A 17,021-nucleotide genomic window follows, 5' to 3' on the forward strand; every position below is an offset into this window, starting at 1 on the left:
CTTGCCTCTGCCCCCTCCATTTCCCCATTATCTGTTCTACCCATGCCTCTTTCTTCTTCCATCTTTTACTTATCTGCCCTTTTCGTTTCACCCTCTCCCTTTTCATCTTTACCCCTCTCATTCTCTCCCTCACCCCTTTTCCTCTCTTCTGCCCTTCACCCCACCACCCCCCGGCTTGCGTGTCTCCCCTTGTCCTCCCCCTCACACTCCCTTTGTACCCAGCTGGCCTGCCTGTTGGCAGTAACTTAGGCGGATGTGTTTCTGCAATGCTGTATCCCAGTTGTGTCTCTACCTTGCCCATATGCGTAATGGTTTTGATGGGCTACCAAAGTGTTGTACTGTTTGATACAGGCTGTTCTTTGTTTTGTTTCCTTTCTGTGATAAACCCAAATAAAGAACTGTAAAGCAAAAAATGGTATATCTGGTTAAACAAAATTCCACTTTCTCATTTTTTTTACTTCCTCAAGTTGCCATGCTTGAAGGAAAGGAGAGGTGTTTGCAGGACTGGAATCAAGAGTAGACGGTTTTAAGCTCCTTTCCTTTGGCTCAGAATTTGAGATTCATTAACATCACAACTGTAACAAAACGGAAGAACTCAAAATACTTTGCTCTCTGAGCTAAGCAAATTGAGTAAGATCCAGTTACAAGTAAGGGGGCGGAGGGGCGTTTTACTAAATGGTATCCTTGCTTCAGGTAAAGGACTGAAGTGTCATCAACTCTCCAACTATGAAAGTAAGGTTATTTCTTTCTTTTTAATTAGTTTTTTTGGATACTGCTGACCAGACTCACAAAACAGGGTGCCCAAATGCATACCTCTAATAATATTAATAGCAGATTTAGGCTTGCACATTATTACATAGAACGAAATGAATGATGAAAAGAGTAAACACATGATTGACACATTGTTGATCAAACAAAACAAAATAGAAAGTATCTGCGTTAGGCTTTGCTCATATTGTATTATGATACTGAAAGATCATTAAAAGAACAAAAAAAAAGACTGCAATGTTAGCAGATGCAAAATAACAGGACCAGAAAGAACAATTAAGTAGTCTGTATCCAGCACGAATATACTTCAAAGTTTTCCTTTTATTCCAATTTCAATAGCTTTTAAAACAAGGTCATAAACATCACTTTTCGCAACGATACAGCCGACGCGTTTCGTCCTATTGAAGGACTTCTTAAGGGCACTGTAAATTTGAATAGGTCAGTGTCATCAAGAAGGAAGACAGAAAATAGCCGGATCCGTAGCCTATAATTCGTTCACCATCTAAATCATGGTTATTCAATATCAAGTACGTTCACTGAATTCCTCATGATCATGAAAAACAAGAAGATGTGAGAATCAAGGATGTCGGGTAGGTCCAATAGTGAAACACAGATGACTACTTGAGATAATGCCTACAACATCTCACCTTCTAATCAAGATAATTTGCAAACAACCATTGAACTGACCTGTTTGCTTGCTGCCACATTGCACAGGCCCCTTGGATGCAGAGGACCGCGCCCGAACCACCGCACCACCGCCCATAGCGGGACGAGGGGAGAAGAGAACTACATCCCCCAGGTGCCCCAGCGGCGCGACCGCCACCGACGGAGCCAGGACGCGCCAGTAGGCGCCCAAAAGGGCGAGAGAGCTCCCGCCTCGCGGGACGCGGGCGGGCGCCTGGCGGGCCCGTCTGGGCCCGTCCGGGACCGTCCGAGGCTGGGCTGGGCCACCCCCCGGACATCGCCATTTCAAAGGCTATTCCTAAGGCAGCTGGATCGAGCAGTGGTGAGTGGGGTTTCTCTTTTCTGTATCCATTGAATGTCTGGGGAAAACAACACCATGGGAAAAAGAAACCAAACCCCACCAGTACGTAACACCACGTCTATTGACACCATGCTGGAGAGGGCAATGAATAAAGTCAGCACCGAGATTGAATTGACTGAGAGACGCCTGTCCCTGGGCTTCACGAAACCCCACTCTGCAGCACAAAATGAGAACACCGATGTAAGCGATTCTCAATTAATGATACACAGTGAGTCTCATCACGGCCTACACTCATCAATGGGAGACAACACACCGGGTGCGGAAGGACTTGGCCACATAGGAGCCATAGCAGACTCTGTAACTGGGAGTTGCCCAACTGACACTTTAGCCATGGCCACTTCAGACGTACCCCTAACCCAGAAGTATGTGGAGCGAAAAGGAAAAGGAAGACAGCTAAACCAGTCTGCTCCAAACGGAAACAACCTCCTTGCTCGAACTTACAACATACTACATTAAATACATGGTTTCAGGGCCCGAAGGCCCCAGTGGACTCAATTCCCAGCAGTGACCCAATTGATTTAGTTTCATTGGATATTTTAAGTAACTCTGTACACACTCAGACGGAATCTATACAGACTCCTTTTTCTAATTTTACACTTGGGGACACTGCTATGGACATTATTATAGACACACTGTATGACCGTGTTAAAGGGCTTGTGGATAAAAATTTTGCAAACTTATGGAAGCGCCTAGACCGCCTGGAATCTCTAACTACTAAGGCAAAATCTCCCAGCAGGGAATCTAAACAGGCCAGTCTCCAGAAAAAATTAGCTCAGAGTGGGCAACAATTGTCCTTAACCCCAAACCAGTTAGCTGCCCCGTGATATTAATAGCAAAACTAGAGATCCTACAGTTTAAAAAATAAGCACTGGTTCTGTCAACACTCAAAACATAACTCCCACTGTTTATCATACCCTACCACTCATACTGGCGCTCACGCAGTCCCCACAGCCTGCACGAGCGCTGTCTGCATTAATACTAGTGGGTACGCAGAGCCAAACAAGGATGTTTTAAGCCTACCCCCACCATCTTGCCCGTATGTCCTGATCCTCGCAGGGGTACCTCCATAAGAAAGAAAGAAATTGGAGTCCTGGGAACAATTGCGGAACAAAAGTGTGGATTGGTTGGCTAAATACAAAGGGTACAGGAGGTTTGATATACATGATATTTTAATGGTACGAAAGGTAGGTTGGGTGGGTTCAGCAGAAAAAAACATCTGGGGTGATTGTATTGTTATCAATCTCTGCCGACCAAGCCTCGTTAGATCAATACTGGCTGTTAGAGAGATGAATTGCCCCTTACCCACAAACATCTGCGCACTACCCCTTGGTTTCTTTTACAGACCACCATCTGCACAGCGACCACCCATCAGCCCATCTTATCAGTCCACAAATAGGTTTTCTGCCATCTCCGACCAAGATATCCTTGACTGACCTTTACCTAAATCTCAACCGACTGAACCAGCCCTTACGTCATCTATGGAGATTACTCGAGTTAATAATGACCCTGAGGCCGAAATTACCTCGCCAAATGATCACTATGATTGATTATTACAGGTGCTGAGCTGAAATGTGGCCGGTTTGGCTTCTAAACTAAATATCGAAGAATGGGTCAATATGATAAATAAATACGACATCCTTATGTTTCCGGAGACTTGGGCGACTAAATAGCTATATCTCGAAGGATATGAGTGTTTTAATACTATTTCCCCCCCCATCCCAAGCAAGGCAGACCCTCAGGTGGCCTATCGATATGGGTTTGCATTGCATCGGGTGGAAGTGTAAAATCAATCCCCAACAAAAATGCCAATTTCCAAGTTTTAATGTACAAACGGGGGGGTTCTATTTGCTTTATTAATTTTTATAATAATGATTTTTTAACCACACCTAATGTGAATTTTGTCAATCTTTTTAATTTTATTTCAGATTTGGATAATTTGTTGGGAAAGCAAAGACCGGTAGGGATATGTTTGGGGGGGTGACTTTAACGCGAAGATTACAGGGGGAAATATTGTGAGCCCCACCCAGCATATCTCAGCTAATCCGTGTAAGAGGGGATATGAACTAATAGACCATTTATCAAATAGAAGTTTGTTAAAATGTTATGGATGTTGCAGCCGTAAATAATGATGATAGTCCAATACCGACCTATAGAGGTCTCGGCTGAGCCTCAACCATAGATTACGTTTTTATATCGGCGCTATTGGAAGATCATTTAGTTTTGGCAGAGGTTAAGGCATCCACTTTTGGGGATCATAATCTAATCTTAGTTTCTTTTAGGGCCGCGCTCAGACCTGACCCTAGAAAGGAGCCAGGGGCCGTTAATATAGAATCTTCTACAGATAACTTAAGAGTTAAATGGAAGGGCATGGACTGCCCGAGGGTGTTTCAAATGATGGTAAAAACCTACCCATCGCTTTGTGAGACTTGTCTCACACTGGTTAATCCTAACCCAGAGGCAGTTTCTGCTTTTATCCTATTATGTGCAGGTATTAAAAAACTGATTTCTAGACCTGTAGTTCCACTCAAATCCGACCCTAGGTGGTTTGACAACACTTGCTCTAGGGCTAACAGGGAACTCAGAGCCGCTCTATCAGCTTCCCCAAGAGACCCTAACCTTATTAGAGTATTAAGGCACACTTATAAAAGTACAGTGAAGCATAGGCGAGATGCGACATTAAAAGAGCACTGGAGTAATCTGGCCTGTGACGCTAAACTTAATAACACAAAGGGTTTTTGGTCAGCCACTAAGTCATTGAGAGCGTTTGGCAACACATCTACCCCTTTAAACTGCAATATAACAAGCGAAGCGTGGGTAGTTCATTTTTCAAAAATATATGCTGCCACATCACAGTGCGAAGATCTTTTTGAAAACCTCACTGCTGCTCAAATTCAAATATCTCTGGGAAACAAAGCCCCGGGCCCGGGCGGGCTACCCATTGACCTTATAAAATCTAGGCCAGAGTTTTGGGCTCCCCTGCTACTCAATGTTTTTAATAATTTAACAACAACTAAAATTCCAAAAACTTGGTCTAATCTGTAATAGTCCCCATTTTCAAAAAGGGAGATAGATCTAACCCGCGCTGTTAAAGACCAATCTCTCTAATTGATAATACTCTTAAGATATTGGGGAGGGTCTTATTTAACAAATCAGAACTTGGGCAGAGGAGGAAAATATAATAAACAAATGCCAGCTGGGTTTCCGAAGTCATCTTGGAACGGTGGAACAGTGTCTCAAACTTAATTTAATCATAGGGAAATATACCATCGCCCGACACTGCCCCCTTTACCTGGCATTTATGGATCTTACATCCGCTTTTGATTTTGTTAATAGATCCGGGCTCTAGCAATGCCTTTTAGATTATGGGTTGGACAAAGACATGGTGCATTTTTTAGCGTATTTACATAGGGATCTGAGGGCTTGGGTGAGAATAAGCATGGATGGGGCAGTTTCAGGTGACATAGTGATTGGAAGAGGCGTTAGACAAGGGTGCGTTCTTGCCCCACTTCTGAGCTACACAATGTATTGTCCGACCAAACTACAGACATCCCAATAATTAATGGCAATAAACTGCCTGCCCTATTATATGCAGACGATGCTGTTTTAATGGGGCTCACACCCAATGCTCTTCGTATTTTAGTTAGGGGTTTTGTAGCTTTTATGAATAGCCTGAATCTTTGTACACATTTTAAGAAATCTTTTTTAATGTGTTGTGGCCCTAAAAAACGCCTTATTAACACTATTACCTCAGGCTCAGATTCCTTGTTACGCACTCGCACTTTTCCGTAACTGGGTTTACAATTCTCAGATAACGGATCCTGGGCACCCCATTTGACATATGGACAGACAAAATTTTTAAAAGCAGTAAACTCAGTAATAAGCTTCCCTCAACCAAAAGGAATTGAGGTAGTACTGTCCTTACTTACAATTTACAGGACACAATGTGCACCAATCATGACTTATGGGGCTGAAATTTGGGGATTTTATAAACCTGATAAGTGTCCAGGCCGAAGAAAATAGATTTTGTAGGAGAATTCTGGGTCTACCAATTTCATCATCTACTTTTGTCTGTCATAATGAGTTAAGATTACCCTATTTGGAGGAATATATTAGGTCCCGCCCTGCATATTTTGGTTAAAGGTCTGGCAAAATCCGACAGCATCGCTAACAAGGGAGACCTTGGTTGATTGTTTAAAATGTGACAGGGGAGGTGACATACCGTGGCTTGCGGAAGTACGGGCAAATTTGACTGCAGTTAATCTTGGCCATATATTTTATAAACCCGACCAACTAGATGGAATTGACAAAAAGATCGTCCGTAAAGTTTTATATAAACATTATGAGGATATAAGATATGCACAGGAGCACACCAAAGTATCCGTGGGACAATATATATTAATGGCAGAAGAATGCGGACCTCCTTCTTGTTACCCGTTAGTTATCTCCTAGGAGACATCACTCGTTGGGAGCAAAGCCTTCTTTTTCACCTTAGATTGGGCACAATAAAATAGTTGCTGTGCTTCCCCATAGGCTATCAACCTAATATTGATGATCTGGCTTGCCCTTGTGGCAACTTAGGAAAGCAGTCTATGCTGCATTTCTTGTTTTTCAGCACCTTCTATCAAAAGTATAGTATGCAGTTACTGATACCATTTTTTAGGACAAATGGAATAACTGATTTCAAGGTTGCATATAAAACCCTCCTCCAGCTTAAGGATGATGATTTAACATATTAAGTTTGCACCTTTTTAAAAATGGCTATTCGTTCACGTCCTTCTATGAATTCCTGAATGTCGGATTAGGATGTACCATATGCACTTTTTGATTTTATACTTAAATGGGGTAATATGTAATATGAACAATATGTGGGCGTATAGAGCACTATGTATGGAATTTAACAAGTTTGCCTTTCTGATGCTATTCCTCTGATCCTTACTTGAATATTGAATATTCGTGACAATTCTGCAATGTTTTCATTGAATAGTTTTATAGCTGCGTTTTGTTCTAAATTTAAAGATGAGAGGATATGTAAATGTTTTTATGATTAATTATGAGAAATGTTTGTACTTTTATGGATAGTGCATATCCGAATAAAGACCAATGAAACTGAAATTTGCAAACAACTGAGTACAATGCATTTGCATTTTTGCGCTAGGTAACCAAACATCTCAGGGTGGTCTATCTCATGTGTAGTGCCCATGAATAATTTAAACTATTTCCTACCTACTATGCTAGATCACAGCCACAATATCAAACTGGCAAAAAACTACATTGCCAAAGAAAGCATCCTTTCTGAAAATGCACAAGGAACTCCTGTACCATCTTGTTAATCACTAGATCTACTAAGGCCACTCCACCTATTCAGCATTAAATATTTGCAAAATGAAGGCTGCATTCTGCCACTCTACAACTGGTTAGAAGTGGTACAGAGAAGACCATGACGCATTAGATATCTGGTGGATCCCACAAATCCACAGATCTATTCTGCTGCTACACCCCTTAGTCCACTCCTGAACAATGCCTGTAAATGACAACCAGGAGAGGATCACATAGTCACTCAATTTAAAGACTGCCTTTGACCTAGTACCTTTGACCTAGTACCTAGAGAGACCCTTTGGAGAGTTCTTATTAACATGGGGATACCGCATTACATCTTATCGCTACTTGTAAAACTCCATGATAACAGCTTTGCCCAGATAAGATGGGGCACAGGGGGTGAGAAAACCAGTAGCATTCCGGTAGAAAGAGGGGTTCGCCAGGGATGTGTTCTAGCTCCCACCCTTTTCTCCCTGTATATCAACGGAGTGGTCGAGCATCTGCTGAAAGACCCTTCAGACGAACCATCCCTGGCGGGGGAGCGTGTCCCCACCCTTCTCTTTGCCGATGACACGCTCCTTCTGTCCAAATCCCCAATGGGTCTCCAAAAACTCCTTAACAACTTCCAGACCTTTTGTGTAGAACGGGGCCTGGTAATCAATACCGACAAAACGAAGTATCTTGTAATGAATCCCCCAAAAAAATCTGTACGCCCCCCCAAGCTGAATGGGGTACCTTTGGGGAGGGTAGAAGTATTTGATTACCTAGGCATCCGTTTGTCGCACAACATGCAGTGGGCCCCCCACTTAGATAAAATGTTGCTAGCCCATACGAGGGTAACTGGGGCTCTTTTGAAGGAGCAACGCTCTTGTGTTATAAGACCTATAGCCCCCGTTATCGATATCTACATAGCAAAGGGAGTTAGCTCTGCTCTGTCGGGGCAGAGCTATGGGGTTCCTGCAACATAAACAAACTGTCAAGATCTGAGAGGAAGTTCTGTAGGGAAATTATGTCACTTCCCCAAGGCATTCCCATGACCCCACTCATGCTTGATCTAGGTTGTCGACCCATTGAAGACCTAGCAAAGTTCCGGCCCCTACTACTATGGGCCAGGTTGTGGCGAGTTCCGGAGCTCGCCAATTATGCGAAAGGCCTCTCTGAGATCATGTCACTACCAGGTTGGCACAAAATTAAATGGCTAAGAGACATGAAATCCCTCTTGTGTGACCTGGGCTTAAGTGAAGCGTGGTCAAAGAAGGCATCTCCACCAAAGGCAACACGCAAGAGTCTGTACTGGAACTGGATTCTCACTAAAAGGAGTACAAAGTGTACATTGGGCAGACTGACGGAGGACTTCCTGAGATTTAAGGACCTACCACTTCGGGAACTTTACTTAGACATTATTGAGAAACCACTTGATAGGTCCCTTTACTTTAAATTTAGATCCGGAACTCTTCCCCTGCACACCTTTACATCACGGTGGAAACCGCCAGCTCAGACCACAGAGTTTTGCCCCTCGTGCCCACACAAACAGGAGTGTGTGGCACACTTTATGTTTGAGTGTCAGGAATATGCCCGACCGAGAAGAAAATGGCTTAAGCAATTGTGCCGCTTGCTGGGGACCAGGCATCATGTTGAGGCACTACGTATTTTAATGGCAGACTCACGACCACTGTACGCTTGTACCCTCTCAAAATTTTTATCGTGGGCCTGGTGTATTAGAAGCAAAAGGCTTAAAGCAATCATTTAATTCTCTTTTAACTAAAACTTTTTAATATGTTTTCCCTTTTCACGGAAAACCCAGACCTTTATAGTTGAATGTAATTAATTTGCTGTATTTTATTCAAATTAATTGGTGTGTTTTTATTGTGCAGCTTTTATGATAACTTTTATCGAAATAAAGCCTTTTTGACTTGACTTGACATAGTCACTCATCCAATCCCATAGCACACTAGTTTAAGTTAAGTAGTGGGAGCCTACCATGGCCAAGAAAGAAAGGGTTGTCTCCTTCTTCACTTTGAAATTCAACCCCAAATCAATACAGTAACAGCCAATCAGCAGGGAGAGGTATATCTAAAGCAGTCATTGATACAATCTTGCTCTGTTCTTTTACATCATAATTTTGCCACTTGCAATACTGGACATACCCAACAGACAACCAAGTAGGTGATGATAACTTCTACTGATTACCTCGTACTTGCTAAAGGACAGGCACTGCTAACCCCAGATATAGCCCAGTCACTCTGCTAGGTGTGCTTCTGGACATAAGCCACAGACACTTTAGTGGGAGAGAATAGTCACTTTTGGGCTTAACTATCAGACATTTTACAGAGTCAGACAAAATAGCCGCCAACCAGTTCTACATAGCTTAGGTCCATGGCCAGAAGCCCATAATCTGAGATTTATTGTCACTCACCAGAAGTGAAAACTACAACCCCTGGAGTCCATCAAAACCACCAGATGTGAACGGTGCCAATAGCATGACACTGCCAGCCACACAAGCCATATCAGTGCCCTCAGAAAATGTTGGCCGCCCATTCAGAGGTAAGATCAATCACTCCCAGATTGCCTGTTCTGTTCCACATTAATACTACAATACTCAGCGGTCCTGCAGCCAATTAAGGCTGCATTGGTAGAGCCCGTACAAGCCTCAACTATAATCCAATACTGTTATAAGTCCATGGACTCTTACCACTCTACACACCATGAGGACAGCGTGGGATGACTTTCAGATGCACAGGAGGACTCTAGCAAAGTCCACTCCTGCAGGTCCTAGCTAGCCACAGACTATGACCTTAATTACATTTAATTATATTTACAGAAAGGAAGACCATAAAGGCGGCACAGGAAGCTACCCATGCAGGCATGTGCTTAGGCACCACTCAAAGTGGTACTAAGCACTATATAACAATTACAATGTAAAATGAAGCAGCTCCATTTTGACTTGCAAATGTATTTCAGTACTTGCGCTGTGTAAGGAAACGTGTAAATTTCAAGGCCTGTTTTGCAAAATATTTTTAAATGAAAACTCATATGAATAACTTACCGTTATTTGTCTGCTCAGGAAGTGCCACCAGGTCCTTATTGTGCCGTAAGAAGAGAATTGTGTTCCTTAATGTAAGTGCATGATCAAAATATCTCTGAGCCTCTCCTTCACCTGTACTTTGAACCTAAATAGGAAAATTCAAATTAGGCTTCATCAAAACACTTGGGGAGAAATCCCGGTGCTTTTTATATAGCTGTACCCAAAGCACAAAACTATCTGGTGCCAACTTCAATAAAATGTGTCCATAATTGAAATAAGTCATCTTGATTTCTATTCTAATCATTGAAACTGAATCAATATTTAGTTCAGGACCCACAACACATCTTTCTATTCTTCACAAGCTCAGAAGCTTCCACCAATACCTATACTCAACATATTTAATTAGACTCTCACAGGACCATTTTAATTTTTATGAGTTATTTATGAAGATACAATTTATCATAACAGCACTACTCTTTAATAATCTAAGCTTAGATTGAACGCTTTTAGGAAATGGACGAATCAATCAATAATAACATTATTGTATTATATCAAATAAACATAAAAGTACAAAACTGCAAAATAGCACAAACATTAATTAAAAAAATTATAGATTTCCGACATCTCACAATTGATTTCAGAAAAGAACCCACTCTAAAACAAACTCCATCCCCATTTAGCACCTGTAAAAAACATAAAGCTAGTCAACATTGAGAAAAAATATGTTAGCTCAGCAGAGAAATTAAAAATAGTTTAAAATAAATAATAAAGTTTTAAAAAAAGAGAAAGTGCTAAAGTGTGTTCTGTACAGCCAACAAAGAGGCATGTGCAAAAATTATTACTGTTGTACTGCCCCAAAGGGAAAAAAAATAAAGGGGTGAATAGTGCCATTCCTAAAGAGAATTAAATGCTCTTTCTCAAAGCCCAGTTACACCTTCAACAAAGAAGGGCTCGATATAAAAGGTGGTTTGTATAATAATGTATTTTCTTACTGTGGTTTTCACTAATTCATCACTTTCCCTACACCTGTGCCTTTTCTCCATAAACATTTGTTTCACCAATAGCATATCAGTTTTGTAAATAGTAGATGGATTCTGAAAAAGAGCAGATCTACCCAAACTAGCAAAAGCAAGAACCTAACATATGATGTCCATTGTATTTTTAGACAAGTAAACAACTAGAGAGTAAGGAAATCGAACGGGAACTTGTCCCTTTCCCAGAGTATTACACAAAAACAATGTGGACAAGTCCTTAACGGGTTTTGGTCTATGTTGGTGACCTTCACCCTGGTCGAGGAACGCAGACGACCAGTGGTTGTTTTAGAAAACCCCTCACCCACCTACCTAGTAGGTGGCATGCTCTATCATCGGGATCCAGCTGGATTGCCAAGTGCAATCCAGCTGTGCTTCAACGCCTGGTTTACAGCGGAGCGGGTTTTGGGTAAAGAGTGATGTGTTATGCGAAGTGTAAATAAATGATAAAAATATCTCTAGGAAATGCCCTTATAAAAGTTTTAATAGAAGGCTCCTAGGTAATGAGTAAAAACATAGTTGAGATACAGGTGAGGTAAAAATGTGCCTCAATATCTCTAGAGAGTGTAGGTCCCCGATGATGAAGCATTGCCACCCACTAGGTAGGTGGGTGAGGGGTTTTCTAAAACAACCACTGGTCGTCTGCGTTCCTCGACCAGGGTGAAGGTCACCAACATAGACCATACCCTGTTAAGGACTTGTCCACGTTGTTTTTGTGCATTGTATTTTTAGGCCATTTTCACAGTTCAGACAGCCGGTTATAAGTTGAGAGTGGCTTGGTCCAAAGAGAGGACCAAAGCATAAGTAAGGCAAGTTAAATACGATCTTCTACAAAGGAAAGACCCAACTCCTTGTGACTAAGCCTGAACTGCAGTAGGAAAGAGAGAGGAGGCGACAACAACCCTGATTTTCCACCAACTGCGAAGGTCACAATTGTGCGTAGCCTCAAACACATGAGCCACATGATGCTACATGCAAACATAGTTTTTTATACATTTCTATGAGTGAGGCTATTGCCATGCCTCCAATCGATGACAATAGATTGAACACAACACCCACAGGCTGGCTTAGTTTCTGATGACTAATTGATGTATTATGGCTCCATGAATTAGGCAATTCAAATACAAATCCAAGATAAAGAAAATGGAAGACCTAGGCTAATCATTTACCATTAGTAGAGAACGCCCGTATTTTGGAGCTAACTTGACTACAAACCATTACTTGAGACTTCCTAATATTGGTTTTGAGGTCTAAATCAGACATTACATTTGTAAATGATTCAAAAAACAATTTCAAACTCTTCGGGACATGGGCCAACAAAACAGCATTGTCAACATATAATAAAGCTGGAACTGAGTAGAATAAATATGAAGCACGTCGAAGTCAATCAACTGCTTATTCAAAATTTGATGCATAAAATAAATAAGATAGGAGAAAGGATGCTGCCTACTCGCTCATTTCTACAGGGGTCAATCACTTCCCGTTATGCACGCATCTGACCCTAAAGTTCAAATCAAAGTGTCGATAGTAGACGAAATGTACCCATTCTGACATCTAGCCACATCTTCAATAAAAATTGCCACAACTTCGACCGGTTAACACAATGAAATGCACTGGAAAGCAGGCGCAACTGGCGCAGGTAAGATTGGTGAGGCGGTGGGGGAGTGGGTTGTAAGTCGACAGACAACGGAATAGGGGAACAAAATTAAAAAATAAAGAAAACTACTTACCAAGGGCGATGCGCAAGGTATGTGGTTTTCTTTATTTTTTTTATTTTGTTTCCCTATTAGGTCATCTGTCGACTTATTCTCCCACCCCTGCCCTGTCCGCCACATCGCTCTTACCTGCACTGAAGGCCAAGTTCATGGGGTAACATTTAGTTACGTTATATTTACCTAAAATCAAAAGAAGCTTAAAGAATTCCACTTTTACAAGGCCATTTTAATTTTTAGAAGTCGTTAATGAAAAGAATGATTTATCATAACATCATTAAGCTTCAATTGATGTAAGTTTAAGTTTCCAAGCCAGGGGTGGGGGCCCGCCCTATGACCTTTATGGACCTTTTTAGCACATTCAATCTGGTGGACAGGGGCAAGTTATGGTCCAAGATGTGCAACGCAGGGATCGACCCAGCTCAGACTTTTTAATACGCCTACATAGCAATACAGAGGTACAGGTCAGCTACAACATAAATGGAGATTGCACTACGCCCTTTTATTCCACCAAGGGCATGAGGCAAGGTTGCATCTTAGCCCCTTTTCAAAAATTCCTTTTTTTTATATAAATGCTCTCAAGACTATGCCGACAGCCAAAGGGATAGATCTTCCTAGAGTTGGTAACCGCCTAATACCAGTCCTATTTTATGCAGACGGTGCTGTCCTGATCGCCCATACTGTCAAGGGCTTGCAAATGCTTTTTGACACATTTAAAGATTTTATGGGGATTTTAAACTCAAAATAAATCAACGGAAATCACATATTATGATCTGTGGCCCCCAAAAGACACCTTCCTGCTCATTTCATATTTGTGGTATCCCCAGTACAAAAATGTAGAGCTTCATTTACCTCTGTATAATTCTTTCAGAAAAACTGAGCTGGGAAAGACGCTGAGAGCTTGCTAATTTGCTGGGGACATTGATCCCATCTTTTAGGTTTTCCAACAAATTAGCCCAAAAACCCATTAAGGATCGGACCACCTTGTACAAAAATAAACATTTTTCATTGGAGTGTTATGGGGGTAGTGTGTGATGGTATATCCTTCCAGGCAGTCTCTAAAAAAATATTTAACGTGAATTCCTTTGTAGGCTTCTAGCGATCCCCAAAGGTACGGCCAGCCTTATGGCCCACTTGGAGGTTGGACTTCCTTTCTTAGAGGATTTAGTTCAGGTCACACCACCACTTATTTGGCTTAGGATTTGGCAATCAAAGCACACCACATTCTCTGGTTTAGTTACTGAAGACTGTCTGAGATAGGATCGAGCTTTTTCCATCCCCTGGCTCGCCCATGTTAAAAAGGACTTTTTTGATATAGGTCTTTCAAATCTTTTTCACTTTCCAAACGAAATTGATAATAGTTCAAAACTTACAGTGAAACACTTTTTGTCAGCATGAGGTAGGGATTGAGCATTACTTAACATAGGTCTCAAACAGCGAACACAGCTTTTATTTAACTCGCTTTAGACTCAGCTCCTTGCACTTTATAGTAGCCTACCCTCAGCGAGGTACCTGGTTCCAATCCCTGCCCCTCAGCCCCCACGACAATACCTCTAAGTAAACATTGGCACATTTTATTTTATTTTGTAGTTTTTTGCGCGCCCGAAAAAACAGTATTTAATACCATGTTCACACACTCTTGGCTCCAGATCTTATAAAGAGTGTTTGCAGTATCTTCAACGCTTAGAATCTGAACACTGTTGTCTTGCTGTAACTTGCTATGTATGTCAAACGCTTAGACTCCGGCAAAGTGTTAAAAAAAAATTCACCTTGATGAATTGTGAAGCATTTTATCTTGCAGCATATTAAGCCTATATTGTGTGCATTTCATTTTACGATTTTTTTATTGTATTTATTCTAAATTTGGTATTTTTTATTACTTTTATATTGTATGTTTTATCATTATTTAATTGATGCAATGTCTTTTTATGGCTTTATTGCCGAATAAAAAGTTTTGACTGAACTCTTACAAGAAATGGACATTATAATATAAATAAAATTAAAAAACTATATATTAGTGTTCATAAAGATGCATTTCGAATGGACCCGGGATTCAGACATATGGCCCGCCATTGGGTTGTAGTATTAACAACAAACATGAAAAATTCTTAACATTTTATTTATGTTTAAGACTTCCAATAAGTGTCATTCCTGCAAAGAGTGTTTCCATTACTATTCGCCTAATTACTGGCTAAAAAATCAGTCTCTGCTTTTGTTCAATTTTAGAACAATATCAGATTACCTGGTTCAACCCACTTGCCACTCATTGGCATATTAAAAACCTCCTTCACAAATATGATTGCTTTCAGTTTTTAGGGCGTTTATGTGTCACATGCATGATCTAAAATATAGCATTGATTTCAAATAGGTATCTGTCAACTTGTAATGTAGCAACTACAATGTATGCTTATTTTCCAGGAATAGTATGGGCATGTATTTGCTCCTCATAATAAGTATACAAAACAGTGATGGATGGAATGCTTGAATCATTCTCAGCCACTGGTAATCACTTGGGTCGAATTCCAAACCATTGTTGCTTTACACACTGTGCCTCCTCAGATTGGATCCAGCTATATGCAAATCAGTCTTGACCCTACTCCAATAGGAATAGTCCAGCCTGAACTGCAAACCCAGGTCCTTCCTTACAGCAAACATTTAACAGTGCCACTGAGCTAGATCAGCAGGACAAAAACTTAGTTTTACTGTGGCCCATCTTTCAGTTTGCATTTTTTGGACATTTATGGTCCTACCATTTAAGTTTTCACCATACCAGACCAGCCGGGCCTGGTGGCTCAGTGGACTAAAGCAGCCACTGCAGGGGCCTGTATTCGACCTCATGGTCACAGGTTCAAATCCCGGCGGGTCCACTCAGCCTTTCATCCATTTGAGGTTGATAAAATGAGTACCATTGAGTTGGGTAACAATAAACATCTGTTATTCAGCGCCAGGATACCTTCGGGTAATCGTGCGATTTACAAATACACCTGCTTTGTTATGTTATGTCTATTACACCATATATTTTAATTACATATGTTCTTCAGACCAATTAATATTCTCCAACACTGGCAGCTTAACTACTTTGCTGCAGAGGATGGCTCTGTGCCATCCTCCGAACTGTTCCTCATGTACCAATGAAGGCTCCAGACCGTCCTCGAAGCCACGGCAGCAAATCTCTGATGCGAGCACCAGAGGGAATTCCTTTTCCTTTTACTTATTTTTAGCCCCAGGAGCTAGGGAAGTTACCCCAGCAGCCTGAGGCATTTTTTTTGTGAGTATTGACGAACTTACGTAATTACATTGAAAGTGAAATGAGACAATGGGTCTTATTTTATTTTCACTGCATTAGTTTCTCGGGCGCATATCTCAGCCCCCCAAGAGCACAAATTGGGATGGGGGAGGTATCATTAGAAAGGGGAGCATCTCCCCTTTCCAATGGCACCACTCCCGAAGGGATCTACCCGGTAGACCTCCAGGGAATATTTTTAAGGTGGGGAGCCCACTGCCAATAGTCAAATGTGTCCCCCTCCCCAGCACTAAAGTCTTTCTGCCATCCTGCCCCCTGCCCCCCAACAGGTGCAGAATGGTGGTTCTAACCTTCAATCTGCGGGAAGAGGTGAAAGCCAACTAGAAACCTGGGATTTTCTTATGCAAAATGGGTGGGGTCCCCCACCCACCTATACAACCCCCACGACTTTTTCTGTCCCCTGTCTGGGTAGACTGGAGGTGTTTCCTTCCAATCTGCTGCCACTGGGGGGCAGAAAGTCCACTAGACCTTCAGGGAATATATTTGGAGGGGGAGCATCCCCCCAAGCAATGGTCTAGTGCTCCCCCCCTACTCCAGGCCCAAATGTCTTTCTGCCCCCCCAGTGGCAGTGTTTCGCCTTGTGTGTATACTGGAGGTTGTCATCACCAATCCGCCTCTCTGTGAGCAGAAAGCCCACTAAACACCAGGGATGATTCTTCTGTGGGGAAAATGGGTGGAGGCGACCCGCCTAAGCATTGGGCTTAACCCCACCCCCACAATTTACACGCAACAGTCTTTCTGCCCCCGCCCCCAGGGACAGATAAGTGGTCTTTTAACTCCAATCTGTCCTGGTAGAAGGGGCAGAAAAGCCCACTAGACA

General features: G+C 41.9%; 1 protein-coding gene across 1 annotated transcript in view; it reads right to left on the reverse strand.

Moving 5' to 3' along the window:
* Positions 1-17,021, reverse strand: part of FAM91A1 (family with sequence similarity 91 member A1) — a 217,413-nt gene that overhangs the window by 88,979 nt on the left and 111,413 nt on the right. The window contains exon 15 of the mRNA XM_078686797.1: positions 10,176-10,299. Coding sequence (XP_078542923.1) covers positions 10,176-10,299 — 124 coding nt within the window. The remainder of the gene's footprint in view (positions 1-10,175; positions 10,300-17,021) is intronic.

This window comes from Lissotriton helveticus, chromosome 4_1 (genome assembly GCF_964261635.1).
Source record: "Lissotriton helveticus chromosome 4_1, aLisHel1.1, whole genome shotgun sequence".
In the NCBI taxonomy this organism is placed as follows: Eukaryota; Metazoa; Chordata; class Amphibia; order Caudata; family Salamandridae; genus Lissotriton; species Lissotriton helveticus.